We start from the raw sequence: 14,685 nt of genomic DNA, 5'->3' as shown, positions 1-14,685 counted from the left end.
CGTGTGTGCGTAGGTGTGTGTATGCGTGTGTGCGTGTGCGTGTGTGTGTGTACTTACATTAATATACTTGTAAGACATTTAGAGGTTAGGTTCTAGGGGTTGTTGGCGTCATGTCTGATCTAGTTTCGTGCCAGTGACGTGCAACAAAAACAGCGATCTACAAGCTCACAACCCGGTTGTTAACTTGTAGATCGCTGTTTTCGGTCCACATAAAAATGACGATATCCTCAACAAGTATAGTAATACAAACGTCTGTGTGTGTGCGTGCGTGTGAGCATGTGTGTGTGTGTGTGTGTGTGTGTGTGTGTGTGTGTGTGTGTGCGCGCGCGCGCGCGCGTGTGTGTGTGTGTGTGTGTGTGCGTGCCCGTCAGTCTTTGGGTTGGTCTTTGCTCTGTTTCTTCATTTTCATCCTACGGTTCTGGAACCAGATCTTGACCTGCCGCTCCGTCAGGTTGAGCGCCCGGGCCACCTCGTGCCGGCGGTCCCTGGTGAGGTACATGTTGAACAGGAACTCCTTCTCCAGCTCCAGGGTCTGGTACTTGGTGTACGGACAGCGCTTCTTCCTGGAGGAGCGAGCGTGGAGCCAGTTGGCAGAGGGATCGGCTGGAGAGGAGAGAGAGAGAGAGAGCGAGAGAGTCACATGCACATTCTTTGATACAGATATATTTATGGGCGTGGCTGACTCCGCCATTGTCCAACATCCTCTCACTCCCAGAACGTACTATAGTGACTTCATGGGACAAAAACGTGACAAAACGTGACAAAACGTTTGACGTGACGAGGGGTCCCTTCACGTCATTTTACGCCGTCCCGGTCACTTCCTCATTCTAGGAATGTGGAAGTGACCGTACGTTCTCAAACCCAAGACGTGACGGCTCCGCTAAAAACTACGGAGTTAAAACTACGGAGGCACGCCGTCTGAAGCGGACTTGATCCACAAGAGGCACCGCCGAGCGAGCCGTCAGACGAGCGAGTCGCCACGCTGCAAGTCCGTTTCAGCCGACTCAGCGCCGTTCGGGTTACGTACCGATAGGGCCAGAATCGTAACTCACATCCCCCCTAGTCAACATGTGATTTCGCGGGTAGCCCCCCCCCCCCCCCCCCCCCACCCATTTGCCGTCTTGGGAGTGAGAATACGTTGGAGCAAACAATACAGGTATAAGCATTGGGGTTGTGAGATGAGAGGGATCGTATACAGTGATAGACCTTTATGTCCTAGTGTAAAACTATGGCCTATAAGTATCATACTGTATTGACCTGAAACATGACAGATGAAGACAGTTCAGGACGTCCTAATATTAGTTTCTTTCAAGCTCCTGAGCCACTAAAAGTAGCCAAATCCACACACCTTTGTTTGCACACTCAAGTGACGTTGATTCGCTTCCCCTATTTGTACGTCCTAGAGTGTGATTTCACTGTAGCTACAAGAACACAGCCATACACACTATCATCACTGTAGCTACAAGATCACAGCCATACACACTATCATCACTGTAGCTACAAGAACACAGCCTTACACACTATCATCACTGTAGCTACAAGAACACAGCCATACACACTATCATCACTGTAGCTACAAGAACACAGCCTTACACACTATCATCACTGTAGCTACAAGAACACAGCCATACACACTATCATCACTGTAGCTACAAGAACACAGCCTTACACACTATCATCACTGTAGCTACAAGAACACAGCCTTACACACTATCATCACTGTAGCTACAATAACACAGCCATACACACTATCATCACTGTAGCTACAAGAACACAGCCATACACACTATCATCACTGTAGCTACAAGAACACAACCATACACACTATCATCACTGTAGCTACAAGAACACAACCATACACACTATCATCACTGTAGCTACAATAACACAGCCATACACACTATCATCACTGTAGCTACAAGAACACAGCCTTACACACTATCATTGTTACCAAATACCAGTTCAGTTAGCTAACAGCAGCAGCAGCGACTCAGTCAGTGAGAAGCATGCAAGATCATTCCTCCTGGACCAATCACAGCTCACGTTGCTACGTGTTTGACGCCAAAGGACCATGCACACCACAAAATGGCCGCCGCATGACGTTATGGGGCGGCCATGGCTGAATGGGTAGAGATGCTGTCTCAGCGGCCCGTGGTTGTAGGGTGGTGTAGTGGCTGTATAGTTGCAGTGTAGTTGCAGGGTGGTGACGTACGTGTTTGTTGGCAGTGCAGTCGGTGTTTTGACACTCAGGAGCGGTACGAAGCCAGCTGCGATAGCTACACCCAACCAGCTGCTAGCTACACCCATTTCAAAGTGGTCTGAACCGATCTATGGAGCCTTGCACTCTCACTAGTGGGACTAAATAAGTACAGTAAATTGTAGACCTATATTGATATTCACTGAAGGATCAACATAATCATTTTAAAAATATATATTATTTCTGCTTTATTGAACCCGGCCCAGTTGTGGGAAGGACTCGGCCTTCATATGGTATGTGTTCTTGCGCGGTGATTCGTTTATTTAAAAAAGCTACAAAGTGCTCCTTTGGCCTAATGGTGGCGCTGTAGGAAAGACCATGGAGACACCAGAAGGAGTAAGGTGCATTCTCCAGAGAGCAGGAATGTGTTGGGCAGGGTTCATGCCAATTCTGGCCAGTAGACTTTGAGATATTGTGTGTGCAAGAGGAACGTTTGGCCTAATGGTGGCCCTAAGAGGAAAGGTTATGGGCTTTCACCAAAAGCAGTAGGGATCATCATATGGGGAGAATGAAAGACACAGACAATTCTTTGACATCCAGCCTGTATATAGGATTCAATGTATGGGTTGGGACCTAAATGTTGGACAGACGTATAGCCTGGCATGGCCTGACTAATATCGCTGTGTAGATATTAGCCATAGAATCTTTGTTTGGAACCTGCATGTCAAAGGGGTGGATATTAAAAAAAATAACATCTGGTGATAAACTCGCCCCATATTTGCATACTGGGCCCTGATTGGTGCCCCACAACTTCGAGGGCAGCTGAATCCAATAGCTTTTTTTTTTTCAGTGGCAGATTCGTCTGGTTTCCAGGTCAGAACAGCCAGACAACAGCTACCCTAGGACCCCTGCCGTTATAAAAGGTGGTCCTAATTAAAAGGGAAAACACTGCACAAGAACACTGACTGCACTTTATTTCCCCATCTTCTGTTGGCCCCTCTGAACTCTGCAAATACAGCTTACAGTAAGAGGGATTTCATGTTTGTTTTCTGCATGGATATGACATGTCATTAGTCAAAAAACTTGCATAATATCGCTGACACACCCGCGTGCAGGAACCATGCCACATCATGCAGAGTGAGACTGTTTCAGATCACATTACTGCACACAACGTTAGTGGGACTGTTTCAGATCACATTACTGCACTGAACGTTGCTGCTGACAGCAGATGTCTGCGTGGAACCCTGGAAAAAAACTGTGTGCTGAGAGCCTGTCGTCGAGGCGTTAGCACCGAAACTACTTTATATTTGATACCCAGGAAATAGAACGGAAGTTCATAGAGGTTGGAACATCCACTGTTTCTTTGGTTGTCAGAAAGTTGTCTGTGTATGTATATTTACTTATATATACTGCTCAAAGAAATGTAGGGAACACTTTGATCCCTTAATTGTTTTGAGTTTCATGAACTGTGTACATACTGCTAACAAAAACTGCTCAAAAGAATTATATATATATATATATATATATATATATATATATATATATATATATATATATATATATATATACACGTGTGTGTGTGTGTGTGTGTGTGTGTGTGTGTGTGTGTGTGTGTGTGTGTGTGTGTGTGTCTGTGTGTGTGTGTGTGTGTGTGTGTGTGTGTGTGTGTGTGTGTGTGTGTGTGTGTGTGTGTGTGTGTGTGTGTGTCTGTGTGTGCGTGCTTGTGTGTGTGTATATTACTGTGGTGGAACCTAGCTGACACTATTATATCAAAATTATACGCCAGAAATGACATTAAATGTTGGGAGACATAAACAGACATAAACAGAAAATGTCTCCCCCCTTCTCCTCTCCCTCCATTAGCTCCCAGTATAGCTATACCTGCACAGAGTACAAAACACTGATGTTGGTCTACAAAGCAACCAAAGGTATGGCACCCCCATGCCTTCAAAGCCCGATCCAACCACTCAGGTCAGCTAACACAGAAGCTGTCTGAACCTTCCCTTAAATCATCCAGGACAACGCTCCACACGTCCCAGACTCTTCTCCCCTTCTGGCTCCCAAACTGTGGAACAAACTCCCCATTGCAGTTAGAACTGAAAACTCATTCCCAATTCTCCACCGTAATCTGACTCACCTCTTCAGACTCCACCTTATAGCCCGTAGCACTTGCTTTGATGACCATGCAGTCCTATATGCAAAGGTTACATTTTTATTTAGGTCCTAGTTTCTAATTTCAATGTAGACTATAATTGTTTAATGTAAAAAACGTGTGTATATTGTTTAGACTGATGCTAGGTTCTTTCCCATGCGATCCCATGCTGAGACACTACACTGTCTCTCTGTATTCTATGTGTTTACCTTGTTTACTGTGAGTCACTCTGGATAAAGAGCGTCTGATATATGCCTACATTGTAAATTGTAAATTGTCTAATGGACACGGGCACGGGGCAACCCGTGCCCTATATACACATCTGACTGCATTCCAAGTTATGCAGAGACTATGGTTTTAAACTGGTGTGTTGAAACTGTATATTCACTGATTGTTTGCTAGTTGTCTCTCCTAAACTGCTGGTGGCCATTCCCTTGATGAGGAAGGTGCCAAGTGCCCGGGGGAGAGAGGGGTGTCCCTATGTTTTAGGAGTAATGTGTTTATTTAAACTGTCATGGAGTCTTCACCCCAAGTTATATTTGTTTAATTGTAACGCATCGTTAGGAATTTTTAGGTTACTTTTATACTGTGGCACTGAGGAACCTATGGGAGGATTTATGGAAGTATTTGGAAGAATTGTTGCTAAGTGGTTCTGTGTCCTGTGGTAGGATCCACTCCCTATTTAATGGAGGCTTCAGGGACAGATAGGTTAGTCAGATATGGGCAGAAACACAGGTAACATCCCTCAGGGAGAGCTACAGGGCCTTGTGTGACCGAGGTTTAGCCTGAAGAGAGTTCTTAACCAGTTGGGTTTTGTTTATTAGTGTTTGCCTTATTGCTTATTTATTTTTCTCATTGGTTTATTTTTTACTTTTTGGCCGGCATTATTGTTGATGGTTGTACATATTTTTGCACTGGAGTTCAGTGGAGGAGTTGGGCGAAATAAAACAAAAAACAAATTGCATCTCTGACTGTCTTTGGAGCCTTGGCCGTTCGAGCCTTTTCACAGACACACCTATCTATCGTTCCCATAAGGAATACGGTACATACGGATACAATAGCATGTGTGCTGTCTACCAGGTGCAATAGATACCGCTATGCAGAGAGCTACGGTGTCCCTGTGGGACAAACCTGACGCTCTGGGGCCCTGGCATTCTGTCATGTAGCGTCTATAAGCTAACAGCCATGTGTGCAGCGGTCTGCTATACATCTATGAGAGACAGAGCCGCTCAGTCACAAGATAAAAGAGAGAGAGAGTGAATCTGACATCCTTTTGTTGAAGTGTTTCACAGTGACTTATGGCCTTGTCCTTCAGATAAGAAATCCATGAGTTGTATTTTATACAAGCTCCAAACTCCAACTCATCCTTAACCTCCTCAGGCTACTGAGCAAGCATAGAGAGAGAGAGAGAGAGAGAGAGAGAGAGAGAGAGAGAGAGAGAGAGAGAGAGAGAGAGATTTAGGCACTTCTACTGATAATGTGGACTGGCAGGAAATGTGGGTGTATCTATTCTATCTGTGTGTGTGTGTGTGTGTGTGTGTGTGTGTGTGTGTGTGTGTGTGTGTGTGTGTGTGTGTGTGTGTGTGTGTGTGTGTGTGTGCGACTGTGTGTGAGTGTGAGTGTGTGTGTGTGTGTGTGTGTGTGTGTTATACAGCGGGGCTGTAAACCCATTTCCTCGGGACGTCTGTTCGCGATGTGTGGCGTTTTATGGATGTAGCCCCCCCAACCCCCCCCCCCCCCCGGAAGTGTGAGACAAACAAAGGTATGCACACACACACACACACACACACACACACACACACACACAGTGGTGAAAAGTAACTAAGTGCATAGTATTTCCAATTTTCAATACTTTTACTTTTACTCCACTACATCTCTGAGGAAAATATCGTACTTTTACTCCACTACAATTATTTGTTTTAGTTATTAGTTACTTTGCAGATATACATTATTATATTCTAGAACATATATTAACCACTTTAGCCCTATTATATACATAGGCAATTTGAAAATAGCCGATCTACAAGCTCACAACGCGTCGCATCGCGACGCGTTGTGAGCTTGTAGATCGGCTATTTTCAAACATTTTGGTACTTTTACTTTTGGTGCTTTAAGTATATTTTACCTTTGTACTTTTACTCAAGTAACATTTTGAAGACAGGCCTTTTACTTGTAACAGAGTATACTTCTACATTGTGGTATTGATATTTTTACTTAAGTAAAAAATGTTGGTACTTTTTCCACCAGTGCATACATATAACAGCTGCTCTTCAAACTAAATTGATGTTGATGCGTCCACTTTGCTGTAAGTGCAACAAGTCTTATAAGAAGTGATGATCAACTACTTTCATTGTCTCTGGCCTTTTGCTCTGGTATTACAGTATGGATGAACTTATGTTTGAATCATATGTACCAGATGTTCAGCTTATTTAACCTTTTACTTGGTCTTCCAGATGTTCATGTTATTTAACCTATAATGACCTTTGCTGTAGGAAGAATACTTTTAATATTTTTGGATCAAAGATGTTGCAGATGTAATGTCACATTATTATAATGGAGTGTACAGTGGACTATGACATCACGAGGGTGTGTGCTGCACACTTTTCAGTTGTTCTAAAGTGAACCAGAATAATGATTCTAATATTTTTAAGCCAACATTGTAAAATATTTGAGTGCTAATTAAAAAAGAAATGCCCGGACGGTTACATGTTTTATTTTGAAGTATGCGCATTTAGCTGAAGTAACTGGTAACATATTGGCACTTTAAAAAAAAAACTCTTCTATTATTAACTAGCCTGATTTCTTGACGAGTTCCTTGATCTCATTTTCTTTTAGGTTATGGATGCTTTTCCCTTTAAAAATAATAATAATGCCCCTCTGTCATTTTTTTTAGTTTTTTTTGCTGCATGGTGACTTACACTGAATTATTATGTTCATTGTACTGTAAGTCTTACAGCACAATGGACATTAATAATGGACATAATAATTCAATAGTTCAGTTCCTGGATGACTGACATCACAGACGACCAATGGCAGTGAGTTCAAGGCTCCCATGCAGAGAGAGAGAGAGAGAGAGAGAGAGAGAGAGGAGCAACATCTGGTTTAGGAATGAAGAATCTGTGTGTGAACCAGGTCATGACGGATGCGGGTTAGGCTTATTATATGTATACATACGTGTGTGTGTGTGTGTGTGTGTGTGTGTGTGTGTGTCTGTGTGTATACTGTAAGTGTGCACATGTGTGCGTATGTGTGTATACTTACATACTGTGTGTGTGAGTGTATATGTCCATTTTGTGGATATGTGTTCACCTGTGTGTGTGTGTGTGTGTGTGTGTGTGTGTGTGTGTGTGTGTGTGTGTGTGTGTGTGTGTGTGTGTGTGTGTGTGTGTGTGTGTGTGTGTGTGTGTGTGTGTGTGTTGTTTTCCTCTGTTTGAAGGTCACCTTGACCCCCCCCCATCTAGAGAAGAGGAGGAAGTGATGTCATTGGAAAGTTTCAGACTCTGTTGACGAGACAGCAGTGTTGATCCATTGTGTTCATATTTCATATTGACCGTATGTACATGCTGGTTACGTAAACTACAGTAGATTACATTGTATTGTTGCGGGAAAAAAATCTTCATATTCATATTAATGAATACATCTCAGTTACTATGCTACCGCATCTTGAGATCAGTTGGAACTTAAAGGATCAGTGCTTCTTGCACTTTGAGTTAAACTAGCATTCCACATTTTACTAACTGTAAAAAAAAACTATTTTTGTGAGGCTAAAAGTACTGAGTTATGCAAATCTAACTCTCTAGCAACGATTTTCATTTAACATCAGCACAGTAACAGTTTATTTTATTTTATTAATACAGAGGTTAAGGGTTAGGATTGACGTCACAATGTAACAGTTCATAAACAAAACTGGAGGTATATTTAGATTCCTCAGAATTGGACCTCCCATTCCAAGAAGAAATTATATAATAATTTGCATGATTTATCATGTGTGAGCGTGTGTACCGCACATATAGTCATCAGTTCTTGGTCCTGAGGTCTCTATCTCTCTAACTCTCACATGCACACGTGCATGCAAAATCTCTCCACTTCTCTCCATCTCTCTCTCCCTCTCTCTCCATCTCGCTCTCTCTCTCTCTCTCTCTCTCTCTCTCTCTCTCTCTCTCTCTCTCTCTCTCTCTCTCTCTCTCTCTCTCTCTCTCTCTCTCCACCCAGCATGTTGTTAGCTTCTTGCAGGACGATGTAATTAGTGGAGTCAAGTTGGTTATGGCTGCAAGCTATTTGACGCTCCCTTTGCAAAAGAACCCAGGCATCTCAGCTATGACACACACACAAACACACACACACACACACACACACACACGCACACACACACACACACACACACACACACACACACACACACACACACACACACACACACACACACAGACACACACAGAAGGGGAGAAGAATGCTGTTGTCTCTCAACTGCGGTTTATAAATTGTTGGATTTCTCAACTGCATTTTAAACGTCGACACAAAGTTGTACGTTTGTGACGTCTCGCTGCGTCGACCAGAAACCCACCCAGATGAAAACACACACACACACGCACACACACACACACACACACGCACACACACACACACACACACACACACACACACACACACACACACACACACACACACACACACACACACACACACACACACACACACACACACACACACAGATGAAAACACGTTCCAGATTGTAAACGGGTTCATTGGTAAAGAACTGGAACGGCCATGTTGTGTTGCTAGACGCAGTAGAAGACCAGAGAGGCTGTAGAGAACTATATAGCTACGTTGTTGTTATTGTTGTTTGTCTTCATCGGACACAATGCAGTCCAGGCCAGGCTACAATGTAGCTACATTACGGAAGGTCGTTTTAATAGCAAATTAAAAACAATCTAGACTTGGAAAGTTAGCTGTCAAAATGAGGCAGAATGTATTCAAAACTAAAATAACTTGTCAAACTGAAGTCAGCATGAACTGGCCTGGTGTTGTATTCTAGTGGTTTGCAAACATTGTCAAGGACCCCCAAAGCGATAAGTCTTTGGCTGCTTTTGAAAACATTGTGTGCCAGGGACCCCTATAAGAGAAGATCTGAGCTGTTGGAGTAGATTTGGTACAGAACTCTACAACTGTCTGTCTAGATGGAGAGAGTGAAACCTATGTTCTGAATAGTCACTCTTATGGTAAATAATTGTGAAATTAAACTGTTCCTCGTTTTGCAGGGGACCCCCGTCAAGGACCCCTGAGGTTCCCCAGAAGCCCCACACTGTTCCCCTGGATCTCAAGGTACATTGGGTTGAGGTACACTGGTAAAGTAAAGTTTGGAGTGACATTAGGAAGAAGTGGTTCTCCTCGGGGGGGGCAGCAGTCTCTAATAGCAACCCGATCTCACACAACACATACTGTAGGTGAAATAGCACGGATGTCATTCCGTACATACAGTAGACGACTAAAAAACCTGAAAACCCTGTGCATAGCCGCCTAGTATCCCCTCCATTGACTTTACCATGACGGAGGCGCGCAGTCTCGAGCGAACTGGAGCCACGTGAAGCACCACCGAGCGAGCTAAAGCGAGCGAGTTGCCGTGCTGAACGTCGCGGCCGAGTTCTGTACCGATAGGCACAGCATGGTAAATCATGTTGTGGGGTAAATCATGGTAAATCATGTTGTGGGGTAAATCATGTTGTGGGGTAAATCATGGTAAATCATGTTCTGCTCTGCTTCCGGGTTGCAACCATATTCCACTTATGTTGTGTGAGATCAGGCTGCTAATAGAGAGTCTGTTGCAGTTTTTCCCAGGTGACAGAGGAGTTGTTAATGTTAAACAAATGAGGATGGATTTGGAACTTAAAAAAATTGGGATTGATAAAAGAAGGGAAAATGTCTGCAACTGCTTTAAATGAGGAATCCTCTGGTTCTCGTTTTGATGTAGAAAGTAACTTCAGGTTAATGGCTAAGTTTAATGAAAAGGATGTGGAGACATTTTTCTGTATGTTTGAACGTGTGTCTGTTTCTAGAAGCTGGCCTGAGGAGGATCAGTCTCTAATGTTGCAGTGTGTCTTTACGGGTAAAGCACAAGAGGCTTAGTCTGCACTGTCTGTAGAAGTCTATAAAAAGGTAAAGGCAGCTGTATTGAAGGCCTATGAGTTAGTTCCTGAGGCATACCGCCAACGGTTCAGGGGCTGGAGTAAAAATAGTGGAGAGACACATGTGGAATTTACACAGGAAATCATCTCCAATTTTAACCGCTGGTGGTCCTCATCTGGAGTAAAACGTTTTGAGGAATTATGTGACTTACTAGTTCTAGAACAGTTCAAACTGTCTGTTCCTGATTACATTGCAACCTACATTAATGAACGCAAAGTCAAATGTCCTAGTGAGGCTGCAGAATATGTTCTAACACATAAGCGTATCTTTGGGGAGCCAAATGTTGAGGAATTCCAGAAAGCCGACTCTGGAGTGCCTAAATTGTAACGCTTGAAGGTTGATGGTAGAACTAACTCAGACCAATGTCATTATTGCAGTGAAAAGGGACATTGGTTAAAAGAATGTCCTTTGCTAAAAAGAGAAAAGTTCATATGTGAAGTCAGCTGGTTTGGCTGCATCCATTCATACTACCATTGTTGGGGAGGCAGCAGCACTGGTGGCTCCTTTTCAAATGCATGTCAAGCCAGTAGACATTTCAGAGATCGAGTTGGGTTATGCTCCATTCATGTCCGACGGGGTGGCAAAGCTAATCTGGAGTGAAAGGGAAGTTCCAGTCAGAATATTGCGCGACTCAGGATCTTTACAAAGCTTTGTATAGGAGAGGCAGCACTGCCTTTTTCTCCATGTTCAGATACTGTGGGATGCATTCCAGTTAGAGGGATGGGCCTGCACACTCTGCTGGTGCCTGCATGCGCATAAAATGTTTCTGTCCTGTGATCTGGTGCAGGGAGACGTGTGGAGGTCGGTGTTCGCCCCGGAACTGCCAGTCGAAGGAATTGACATAATTTTGGTAAATGACTGTGTTTGGGCAAATTATATCAGACCAGAACATGTACAAAAATTGACAATGCAATTTAAAAAGACATGCGTTTCACTTCTAGAACCTCCAGAGGTCCCTGATCCAGACCACAGAGCAGCAAGGTCTCTCTGCGGCAGAGAACCCTCCTGTGTCTACTGTTTGTGCGGTGACACAGGGTAGTCATGCAGGGTCAGAAAACTCTGAGGTGAAAAAACTTTGCTTTGACAAATGATCTTTATGTTTCGTGTTCAGAACTGGTGAAAGAACAGCGAGAAGACCCGTCTCTGAAAGACCTGTATGACCTGGTTTTGTCTCGGTCTCAGATGAGGAAAGTATTAGGCAGGGGGTATTTCCTCCAGGAGGATCCCTTGCTTAGAATGTTGGCTCCTGAGTCATGCACTACCTAATAGAACATGATGTTGATGTGGGGGATTGAAACTGAAAAAAGTATAAAAGCTCATTCTTATTTAAAAGAAAAAGTAGAATGTTTGTGAAATTTGGATTTTGGTTCTATTCAGATTAATGTGTTATCATTCTTGGGGAGGAGGATGTGACTTACAGTAAACAAGGTAAACACAAGTCATACAGAGAATGCAGAGAGACAGTGTAGTGTCTCAGTAAACTAGAATCACATGCAGGTAAACCAATAACCTAGCATCAGCCTAAACAGTATAATACAAAAAAATATATATATATCTGTACATTGAAACTATAGGATGCCAGGTCAACAAATGAACCTAGCATCTGTCTAAATGACATGATATATAAAATGTGTCAAGGTTGGGTTCAAGTGCTACGGGCTGAGGTGGAGTCTGAAGATTAGGAGTGGGTCCGCAGTTCTAACTGCTTTGGGGAGTTTGTTCCACCACAGTTTGGGAGCCAGAAGGGACAAGAGTCGTCCTGGGACGTGTGGAGCAGCTTCCCCGTGTTAGCTGATCTGAGTGAGGGGAGGGGTTGTAGGGTTGGATCAGGCTTTGAAGATATGGGGGTTCCATGTCTTCGGTTGCTCTGTAGGCCGACAGTGTTTTGTACTCTGTTCAGACAGCAACTGGGAGCCAATGTAGGGAGCTGTACTGTGCTTCACTTTACTATGATATCATAACTGTCCTTCCTGTTTATCCACCCAGATCATATCTGGCACACATACAGTTAAACATGTAATCACATTGTGTGTAGCGCTGACCCAGGACCAGCCCTGGTCTAACACTGAGCAGGACAATTATACACTGTGTGTGTGTGTGTGTGTGTGTGTGTGTGTGTGTGTGTGTGTGTGTGTGTGTGTGTGTGTGTGTGTGTGTGTGTGTGTGTGCGCGTACAGTACACCACATTGGGTGGAGTCTCGTCTGTGTTTAATTTAACTCGGCAGTATTTCATCGCCATGACAATCACGGTTGCGACGCTGCCAGAGCGATTGAGCCGTGTCCTCGTCATCACAACACAAAGAAACTGTGTGTGTGTGTGTGTGTGTGTGTGTGTGTGTGTGTGTGTGTGTGTGTGTGTGTGTGTGTGTGTGTGTGTGTGTGTGTGTGTGTGTGTGTGTGTGTGTGTGTGTGTGTGTGTGTGTGTGTGTGTGTGTGTGCATCCCACTCATTAAACCATGTTTGTATTAATGTTGATCTTCTCTGTGGTTTTTCTGTGCTTGACCTAAAACGTCTCTGATTGTGTGAAACACAGAATGAAGAACCCAGCTAGCATAGAGGCGTTTGTAGCATTGTCTAACCACGTGTATGCTAGCGTCCTTGTGCTAGGGACGAGCATTCAGCCCAGATCTACAAGTTCAACGCATTGCAATGCGCTGTGAGCTTTGTAGATCGGCTTTTCAACAAAGATATTAAGCGTAGAGGGGGAAAAAAAGGAAAGGGCCTGACGTGGACCCCTGAGGGACTCTGGGGTCAACTAAGTTTCTAGGGCGGCAGTTCCCCAGCCTGTGGGCCGTGAGGGTGTTGTTGACACTAAGGATAATGTAACATTAACATAAAAAAGTACTGGTAAACAAATGAACACCTTGGAAACATGTCTTATCACTGTGATACCGATAAATATCAACTTAACCCATTCAATCCGGGAACACATCTGTGTCACTTTAGATTTCTTTGGCTATTCAAAAATAGCAGATATACAAGCTCATACCGTGGCACCGAGTGGTGCTCCAACTTTTCCATGTCAATGACCCCCAAAATTATATATATTTGGCCTCGGACCCACATCTCAAATTTTCACGATTTTTCAAAATTAGCAGATCCACAAGCTCGCTATGAGCTTGTATATCTGCTATTTTGGAATAGCCAAAGAAATCTAAAATGACACAGATACGTTCCCGGTCTTAAAGGGTTAAAGTATACATAGCATACTGTATGCTATGTTGGTTCAGCTCAGTGGCATTGTGGTCAGAGGGGCCGCCTTTAGACTCAGAGGTCTTTTGATTGATTGAATACTTTATTTTGTTTGCAAACAAGACAAAACAAGTACAACTTAGCTACGGTAGGTCCTGTTGTAAACTGCACCGTTTGATGTTGGTAGGGCCTTCCACATTTTGGTGGCAGAATAGTAGAACGCACTCATCCCCATGTTTCTGCCGAATTTGGGGGGAACGATTTCAGTAGAGCTCCCTCTGGTGTTTTGCCCATGGGCATCTCTCACTCTAGTGAACGAGGTTTGATTCCCTGGCCAGGTCATAACAAGGACTAAAAAAATGGGACCTAATGCATCCCTGCTTAGCACACAAGGGTTAGATGGGGTAAGTCCCTGTGACATACTAGCGCCATGTCCAGGGGGGGGGGGTACTTGTATATCATGGCTGGGGGGTAGGGCTGGGTATTGGCTATAAATAAAAAACATCACATGGATGCACCTGGGACGTATCATCAGTGTTGTAGCCTGGGGTCGACGGGTGTTTCGGGTCTCGCAACAACATACACCCTTACCCAGGTGACCCAGCCGGGGTTGATCAAGCCCCCGACTTACGTCCCAGTAGCTACCCACGGTCAGTCCTTTTAGGGAAAGACAGGGCCCCTCAGTCCACTTCTCTGGAACTACTCTGCCGGGACCTATAACCTCACGATACATATGTCACGATACAGAGACCACGATACGATGTGTATCGCGATACTCATTTTGAATAATGACCGTGTTCTACTAAATTTACTTTTGCAGAGTCCTAGACCACAGATTGTCGATCTTTTGGCCAATATATTGTCAGAAAACTGTAAGTTTCCAAATCAATTTGAAAAACTTAGTTGATAACATTTAAACAATAAGCAAAGAAATAAATAACTAGAAAATGTGCACAAGTCT

The 14,685-nt window shown here is 43.8% G+C and overlaps 1 protein-coding gene across 1 annotated transcript; it reads right to left on the bottom strand.

The window, feature by feature from the left end:
• Positions 1-367: 367 nt before the first annotated feature.
• On the bottom strand, positions 368-5,511 carry LOC308098668 (homeobox protein Hox-B9a-like; the record flags this gene model as incomplete). The annotated part of the gene is made up of 2 exons (XM_080447075.1): positions 368-603; positions 5,481-5,511. The coding sequence occupies 2 exons, from the start codon at positions 5,509-5,511 to the stop codon at positions 368-370; spliced, it is 267 nt and encodes an 88-aa protein (XP_080303201.1).
• Positions 5,512-14,685: the final 9,174 nt, after the last annotated feature.

Source organism: Gymnoscopelus braueri (assembly GCF_963280865.1).
Source record: "Gymnoscopelus braueri genome assembly, chromosome: 13".
Classification (NCBI taxonomy): Eukaryota; Metazoa; Chordata; class Actinopteri; order Myctophiformes; family Myctophidae; genus Gymnoscopelus; species Gymnoscopelus braueri.
The sequence above is the reverse complement of the archived record's forward strand: the minus strand, read 5'-3'. Positions and strand labels throughout refer to the sequence as shown.